General features: G+C 48.9%; 1 protein-coding gene across 1 annotated transcript in view; it reads left to right on the forward strand.

Moving 5' to 3' along the window:
* Nucleotides 1-8,128, forward strand: part of llgl1 (LLGL scribble cell polarity complex component 1) — a 29,941-nt gene extending 21,813 nt beyond the window's left edge. The window contains exons 14-24 of the mRNA XM_079746744.1: nucleotides 657-949; nucleotides 1,234-1,390; nucleotides 1,653-1,791; nucleotides 2,202-2,539; nucleotides 2,924-3,115; nucleotides 4,313-4,385; nucleotides 4,881-4,986; nucleotides 5,301-5,365; nucleotides 6,664-6,799; nucleotides 6,958-7,044; nucleotides 7,737-8,128. Of these exons, the coding sequence (XP_079602870.1) occupies nucleotides 657-949; nucleotides 1,234-1,390; nucleotides 1,653-1,791; nucleotides 2,202-2,539; nucleotides 2,924-3,115; nucleotides 4,313-4,385; nucleotides 4,881-4,986; nucleotides 5,301-5,365; nucleotides 6,664-6,799; nucleotides 6,958-7,036 (1,578 nt within the window). The 3' untranslated portion in view covers nucleotides 7,037-7,044; nucleotides 7,737-8,128. The remainder of the gene's footprint in view (nucleotides 1-656; nucleotides 950-1,233; nucleotides 1,391-1,652; nucleotides 1,792-2,201; nucleotides 2,540-2,923; nucleotides 3,116-4,312; nucleotides 4,386-4,880; nucleotides 4,987-5,300; nucleotides 5,366-6,663; nucleotides 6,800-6,957; nucleotides 7,045-7,736) is intronic.
* The last annotated feature ends 512 nt before the right edge of the window (nucleotides 8,129-8,640 follow it).

Genomic DNA, 8,640 nt, shown 5'->3' on the forward strand with positions numbered 1-8,640 from the left:
CGGCGCAAACACTGAATTTGGTGCTCTGTCATTCTGACAAGTTTGAAGGAAGGAAGAAAATCTTGCGCACAAGTTATGACAATAATAAAAAGTTTGCTTTAAAAGTCAGAAGAAAAAATTCTTTGTCTTTTTTGAATCGTGTATATATTTACAGTTGGGTTCAACCTGGTTCAAGCCACTTTGGATTACAGTGTCTCCTAATTGAAAATACAAAATAATAAAAACAGGGTTTTACTAGCAAAGCCCGCCCGTTGCTTCGATTAGACAGTTGACTTGAGCTTTGGAAAACCTAACTAATTGTGGATGGGAAGTCCCAATGTGTCTCACGTAGACTCTGCTTTCCATTAGGGAAAAACCAAGCAAGCTGAAAGTCAGTTTGCTTTTATGAGTTGTGGGCTTACGGCCGTGCATGCTGCAAATTAATCTCACATGCACACCGTTTTTCAATTTGCCAGGCATACTGTTCCTTGCTAATGTATGTCTACCATCAAGAAGTATCATATAATGGACTTACTTACTTATAAATGGAAGAATACAATTGAACTGTTTACATTGTGACAAAACTACAAACAAACTTGTGATGCATTTTCTTCAAATATTTCTTGGTTCCTTCCCTCCGTCTCCCCCTTCCCTGCGTTGGCTCTGCGGGGGACCAGGTGCTGATCCTGGCTCTGAGTGACGAGCGGTCGGACCACCAGGTGGAGGTGTCGGTGGTGGACCTGCTCCAGGACCGGGAGGGCTTCACCTGGAAGGGCCACGGGCGTCTGGACCCCCGCGCCCGCCCGGGCCCCTTCCCCCCGGGCTACCAGCCCCAGCTGCTGGTGCAGTGCATGCCCCCCGCCTCGGTCACCGCGGTAACGCTGCACGCCGAGTGGCACCTGGTGGCGTTTGGCACCAGCCACGGCTTTGGCCTGTTCGACTACCAGCGCCGCAGCGCCGTGCTGGCCAGGTGAGCTGACCCCCGCCCACCTGCACGCATAGGAATGTGGGACCCGAAACCTCCAACTCTCAACCTTACACATTGTGACTTTAAAAATGTGTATTTTTGGGGGTTATGGTGTTTTAGAGTTGAGTTTTAGGGGACAGTTTGGTTTTAGGGTTACAGTCCCAGGGCCCTCAAATGTAACGATTGTAATGTAAACCACAATGTAAAGTGTCCTATAAAGTAAACCCTCCTCCTATTCTTGGCCTCCCCTCTCCATCTCCCTGCCCTCTCTCTTCCTCTTGCTGTAGGTGCACCCTGCACCCGAATGACTCCCTGGCCATGGAGGGTCCGCTGTCCCGGGTCAAGTCCCTGAAGAAGTCTCTCCGCCAGAGCTTCCGACGAATCCGCAAGAGCAGGGTGTCTGGCAAGAAGCGGCCCATCCCCACCAGCATGCCCCCCAGCAAGGTCCTACCCTCATGAGCATGACTCGTGGTCAGAATGTCACTAGAAGGCCCGTTGTAGAAAGGATGCACGAGTCCTATTTGTTAGATTTCAACCCACACACATTGTTTTTTAGTGCTAATGAACATGAAAAAATGTATTTATTTAAAATAAAGAAGCCTGTCATTTTGTAAAAAATTATGCGTTTGGTTATTTAAACAATGTCACAAAAGTAAAAAAGTAGGAAAATACCTAGCTGTGTGTGTGTGCGTGTGTGTGTGTTCAGGTCCAGGAGGCCAACGCGGCTTTAGCGGAGCAGGAGGATGTGGCCCCGGTGCAGCGGCGCATCGAGCCACGCTCCGCAGACGACTCGCTGTCCGGCGTGGTTCGCTGCCTGTGCTTCGCCGACACCTTCCTGCGAGACGGTAGGAGAACCACTCACACCCCGGCCAGTGTTACACAGCATTTCTGTTGGATGCATAGGAGGGCAGGGCAGTCTAGTGGTTAGCTAGCCAGTCTGGTCTAGTGGTGAGCTAGCCAGTCTGGTCTAATGGTTAGCTAGCCTGTCTAGTCTAGTGGTGAGCTAGCTAACCAGGAACCTTTCGGTTCCGGGTTTGATAGCAGATACCCGTAGGGGATTTGTTTTCCTGTGACTTTTAAACTAATATACTTTTTATCTATTTCAAATGCGGGAATATTTGAATATTCCCAAATGTATGCAAGGTTTTAAGATAAAGCAGTTGGAGTCAGGCAGGTGCTTGGACTAAACGGCTTCAGTGTGTATACAACCCATCCGCGTACTGAAACACACAATACCATGGGTATCCTCCCCCAGGAACGCACCACGGCCCTACCCTCTGGGCGGGCACCAACTCGGGCAGCGTGTACGCCTACGCCCTGGAGGTCCCGGGCGTTGGCTCTGGGCCGGGCCGGGGGGGCGAGCCGGGCAGTGGCAGTGGGGTAGGAGGAGGGGGCGGGGCCAGCGGCAGCGTGGAGGCGGTGCTGGGGAAGGAGATCCAGCTGATGCACCGCGCCCCCGTGGTGTGGATCTGCGTGCTGGACGGCCGTGGGCGCCCGCTGCCGGAGCCCTACGAGGCGTCCCGGGACCTCGCCGCCGCGCCGGACATGAGCACCGCCCACTCGGTGCTCATCGCCTCGGAGGAGCAGCTCAAGGTGCGGGGCGGAGGGGAGGGTCTTGGGGTGGGGTTTTCCCACCTAGTCTCTGGATGTCGTGGGTGGGTGAGGGTTTGGGATTTTCAATTGTTATCAACTGTGACAATATCTTTATAAGGTATAATGTGGAGACGTCCTAGGTTCTAGTCGTACCTGCAGAGATCACTCAAAAAACAACATCCTTAAGTGTTTCTTTCTATATTTACTAATACCATTTGTTTAATATTATTACGGGATTGTATGCCTTTGAAGGTGGAGACGCAAGAGAAGAGGGGAGCGCCAATGTTGCATTGTGCCGTAGGCGGGCATCGACCCCGGGTCCTATAGCACACGGGGTTAGCGCGCCAGTGGGTTGTTTTACTCATCCAGCCATCCTGCCCCCAGGTGTTCTCCCTGCCCAAAGTGAGTGCCAAGACCAAGTTCAAGCTGACGGCCCATGAGGGCTGCCGCGTGCGGCGGGTGGCGCTAGTGGCACTGAGCTCGGCGGTGCAGGAGGACTACAGCGAACACACCCTGGTCTGCCTCACCAACCTGGGGGACATGCACCTCTTCAACGTCCCGGCTCTCAGGCCCCAGGTCAGGGGAGGGGATGGGCTTTGGTTACTGTTGTGATTTCCATGGGTTTTTCTGAATGGAGGCGCGGCCTTGACACTTGAATGCGAAGTCAGGAGGTCAAAATCGAGTAAGTGAAATCCGAACACGGGTCCGCCAGGAGCTAATTTACCCGCAAAAAAAACCATCCTGGTGAAATATATTTGATGAAATGACGCTGGTTGGATGAGAAGACCTGTCGTTTCTGATGTTTGAATGTAGCTGTAGAGCTCCCATCAGACATGCGTTGTCGAGGAGAGCAACGGAGGTGAGCGCTCTATCCGTGCACTACATTGCACGGATAGAGCGCCAAATTTTTGTTCCTGTGGAGAGGGGGGGGGGGGGGGGTGTGGGTCCAAGAACCCAGCCAGCCCTGCTGGGAACATTTATTTATTTGTTATTTGCATCCATCTTCAGTGCAAAAGGAGAACATTTTGCCCTGAATGCTGTCCACACATCTTTCGCAATCAGAATGCAAGCCCGACCACCTCGGGATGGGGTCCAGCTCAGTGTTTCCCCACATTTTCACTTTATGTGTCCCACTCACACTTTCTCTCACAACTTTATATGAAGTCAAAATATTTTTTAACACTTAAAAAAAATATGAATGTAGTGCAAGCTGCCTTTTATACACATTAAGCACTGCATGAAGGCCACAGCCAGTCAGAACCAGTGCAAAGAATATTCAGCAAAGCTGCTCATGATCCCAGTACAAATCATTTATGGAAAATATATGATGAACAACAATATTTATAATGTATTTATTTACAAATAACTAGAGTATCTTTTCTCATATTGTAATGGCGACTATTTCAAAATCCCACCAGTGGTACATGTAGCACAGGTGGACAAACATTAGCTCATGGGATCACAATGTGAGCACAATCTGATCTGGGCCGGTCCAGACCTGACAGTTAATGCTTCCTTACACCATCGGATGATGGTTTAACCAAGGCCTTTGTCTGCCTGGATGGCCGACTGTCCTTCTCTCCCACTGTCTGTCGGTCTCACTGTCCTCTCACTGTCCTGTGTGTCTGTCCTTCTGTCACACTCTCTGTCTGCAGAGTGGGAGGTTTGTGTATTATGGTTACATTGGTCTTCATTTTATTAAATTTTAATTTGATTGAATAATTCTTTACTGCTAGATCTTACTAATCTGACCTGTGGTTTGGTTCTCTGCAGGTGCGCTACGACTGCATCCGGAAAGAAGACATCAGTGGCATTGCGTCCTGCGTCTTCACCAAGACTGGCCAGGGTGAGGAAGAGTCAATAGTATTATATTCATGTTGTGAACTCTCAGGATGAGGAAGAGTTAATAGTATTAATTTCATGTTATGAACGCACTCAGGGTAAGGAAGAGGAGCATGAGATATAATTAAGGATTTCATTTAATATCCGATGGTAGAAATATATAAAGTAAACAAACACTGAAATCCAAGCTAAAAACTGTCTACAATTCCTGGTTCTATTTTGAATTGATCACATACTGCATCGTTAACTGCTTTTTGCATTTTCTTTGTGGTGTGTGTGTCTGTGTGTGTGTGTGGAGCTTTTTGTAATCAAGCGTTTGTGTTTGACTATAAATTGCTCATTGACTTAGTTGTCGTTTGTATTCACCCGCTTAAAAGTGTGTGGTGTGTGTGTGTGTGTGTGTGTGTGTGTCTTTTGTATTCAAGCGTTTGCTTTGGACTTAAATTGCTCATTGACTTAGTTGTCATTCCTTAACCATTGTGTGTGCCCCCCCCCCCAGGGTTCTACCTGATCTCCCCCTCAGAGTACGAGAGGTTCTCCCTCTCGGCCAAGGTCATCACAGAACCACTGTGCTCCCTGCAGCTGGAGCGCACAGAGCCGGCCAGGTGGCACACACGCGCACATCTGTGCACACACACACACACCCTGAATGTACTATTCTCACATGCATTCACTGATATATTATCATATATTATGCTTTGGATTCTTAGGATAACAAATATATTCTTTATTTTAATTGGAAAAAGATAAAAAATATATATTTTAGCATATTTTTTATGCTATAATATATTATAGCATACTTACACGAAAGTTCAACCGTCTGGTTTGTTGCCCAAGTGTCGCTGGTTTGTGATTGGTTGGCCAGCTGGTAAATAGTGTGGTCTCTGCTGTAATGAAATGATTGTGTGTGTGTCTCCAGTGATGGCCCCGCAGCACAACCACGGGCCAACGGGACACACAAAAACCAGATGGATCAGGCTGAGGGTAGGGCGCACAAACACACACATGCTCTTTTTCTGTTGCCTTTTCTTCCCTATCCCTCTTTTACTTTTAAAAATCCAAACTCTAATTCCCTCTCTTTGAGCCCGGCTTACTCTCTCTCGTTCTTTCGCCCACTCAACCTTCCAGAGAAGGCTTCATGGGGGTTCCTTTCAGCTCTCCACGGTAACAAACCAGAACCCCCTCCCCCCCACCCCTTTCCTTCTGTTGCCGCTGGAACCTCCAGAATTCTATTGGCTGCTGGGAAAATGACACAGTTGCCGAGTTGACCAGTTGACTATTTTTTAGCGCTGGGGGAGTTGTCGAATGTCTAGCCCAACAATGCCGAATATTTTGAATAAGCCTGTCGGTATACATGTCAATCATATAGTATCACTTCTGAAGTTGTTTTAACTATCTAGTTAAATGTGTCAATAGGTATTATTTAGACTATCGAGAAGTCCATATACTGCATCTGGGTCTTGGGTTCTAATAGTCAAGCTAATCCACCCATGGATTGGTAGTGGAGAAGGAATTGCCATGTTTTCATCGTCAATTTAAAGTTCCTGACATCCTAATTCTATGAACTATAAATCAGCGCAATAACTCCCCCAGCTATGTCTATGCGGGTGCCGTCAGTGGCTGTAAAACGCTTTAGAACAAACAAATCCCTCCTCCCTCCCAAGCCTGTTTATCGCCGCCTACAAATTAACATATTTTACCGCTGTGGAAACGTGCGTCTCCCGCGTGTGGTCAGACACCTTTTTAAACGGGACTTCAGCCTAGATTATACTTTGCCGCTGTTGGTGTTTATAGTTCTACCTCAGAGGTTGTGTGTTGGTGGCCACACATTTGGAGTCATTTGGAGATCTGTATCGTGTGTTGGTCGAAATAATTTTTCTGTGAGCGTTCCTTATAGTAGATCTTGGATCTGCCCCATGTTGTGTTCAATTGTCAGCTGAAGTCCATACAAAAGAATGAGCAAAAAAAGGTTGCAGGAAAGAATATGTTTGCAAAAGAGTTGAGAGGTGCACATGAGCTACGTCTTGGTTCTCTATTAGCTACGCCGGTTACACCTTAACTGCAACATACCCACACCATGACTACACATCCATCTATCTAATCAGTACATTGACGTACAGAAGTTACAAGGAACAATTTCCACACAACACGAATGGGAGTTGTTTTCGATACAGCATGGTTCAGCTCAGGTTGCTAAGCACCAGTACACGTAAACACATTCGGTAAAGAAGAGAACTGCATGGTGGTGGTTTCATGTACGCCCTCCGACCCCTCCCCCCCAGGTCAGGCGGAGGGTCTCCAGAGCGGCCTGTCCTCCCCGGCCCTGGACTCTCCTCTTGACTCACCGCTCAGCTTCGCTGACCTCACCCTGGACTCCACTGGGGAGCTCACCGTGGAGGACGTCCGCGACTTCCTCACGTAAGGCCCTCACTCACTCACTCACTCACTCACTCACTCACTCACTCACTCACTCACTCACTCACTCACTCACTCACTCACTCACTCACTCACTCACTCACTCACTCACTCACTCACTCACTCACTCACTCACTCACGGTTCATTGTGTGTCTCATAGCACGGTGGACGAAGTGGAGAACAACATGAAGAACATCAAAGAGGAAGAGGGGCGCACCGCGGGTATCTTGATCAACTGACCAAGAAGGTACACACACACACACACACACACACACACACACACACACACACACACACACACACACACACACACACACACACACACACACACACACACACACACACACACACACACACACACACACACGTGACGACCACATGTCTTTGTTTTCCTTCACACCCCAGACAGGGTTGAAAACACACCTGTTTCTGATGGAGCTGGTCCACGGTGTGTAAACTTCAAAGGAGCCCTCTTTCTGAGGGCTGCATTCCACTAGCAACCCCTCGTGTGTGTGTGTGTGTGTGTGTGTGTGTGTGTGTGTGTGTGTGTGTGTGTGTTATTGCAATCATATTGAAAAGAACATGAGTAAACGATCATAGTTTTCTACTGTTTGAGTTTTGCCACTATAACAGAATCGACCACATTGGCATGACAGACATCAGGTATCTGACTACTGTCTCTACTGCCCCCTGGTGTTGGCATCTGGAGAAACGAGCTATCCCACACTTGATGATATAAATGCAGATGTCACTGCAGTGACATCTGCATGAAGAATACATTCAGAAATGTAGTAGAGAAAATGAACCATTCCTGAAACTGTTCACCTTCAGCAACGCCTGCATCAAGCTTGCTTTATTTTGACATGCGTGTTGTGGGAGGACGTGTCCTCGTCTGTCACCTAACATGTCTTCATCTACATCACTTTATTGTCGTTGAAGCATCTTGGCCGTCGCCTGCAGTTGTCCAGTGGAGGCACCGATGACCGACCATACGGCTAGATAACACAACGAGCAGCGGACATAGATACTTCTGGGTACGCCCCCAACCGTACCAACTCCTCCTCCTCCTCCTCCTCCTCCTCCTCCTCCTCCTCCTCCTCCTCCTCCTCCTCCTCCTCCTCAGTACAACAGCACAGCCCCCACACGCCCATCCACCCTAACTATGGACACGATATTAGAAGAACGAAGCGTGGACAGAAGAAAACAAGTTTCCTACTGGATGGACCCCCGTGTTCTACAGAACCACTCGGGAACGTGACCTCACCCGCCCTATGGGTATGCCAGGACGCACAGGCATGCATGTGAACCATGGATTACATGGTTCATGGTTGGTGAGCAATCCCCCCCCCCCCCCCCCGCCTAGCCGGTTCTGGGTGAGGCAGAACTACCATTGGCAGGATGGTGCAGCCTGCTGGCACTGCCCTGTGGATCTCTCGCTCTCTTTCTGTCACTCTCGCTCTGTCACACACTCGCTCTCTTTCTCTAACTCTCTCTCTCCCCCCCCCTCCCCCCGCCCTGTCTGCCTACCAATTAGGGAAAGGAGTTCTTGATGTTTTCTTTCTTCCAGGGCAGAACTATCGGTGCTGTTGTTAGTTGATAAACATCTCTCTATAAACGGAGCCCCATCGGGGGTCCACTAGGTGCTGCTTTGGGGGCTCTTCCACTGGTGCTCCCTCCTCAAGAACAAACTGTCCATGTGCACAACAGTAGACTTACTGGAACTGTGAGGCACGCTGCGAATGGCAGCCACAAAGCAGCCCTCCTCACACCCCTATTCCCCCCCACCGCTCCCCCATAACTATAAACTGTGAATCGGTTGAAGAGAATGAAAGGGAACAATTGT

Source organism: Pollachius pollachius (assembly GCF_949987615.1).
Source record: "Pollachius pollachius genome assembly, chromosome: 11".
In the NCBI taxonomy this organism is placed as follows: Eukaryota; Metazoa; Chordata; class Actinopteri; order Gadiformes; family Gadidae; genus Pollachius; species Pollachius pollachius.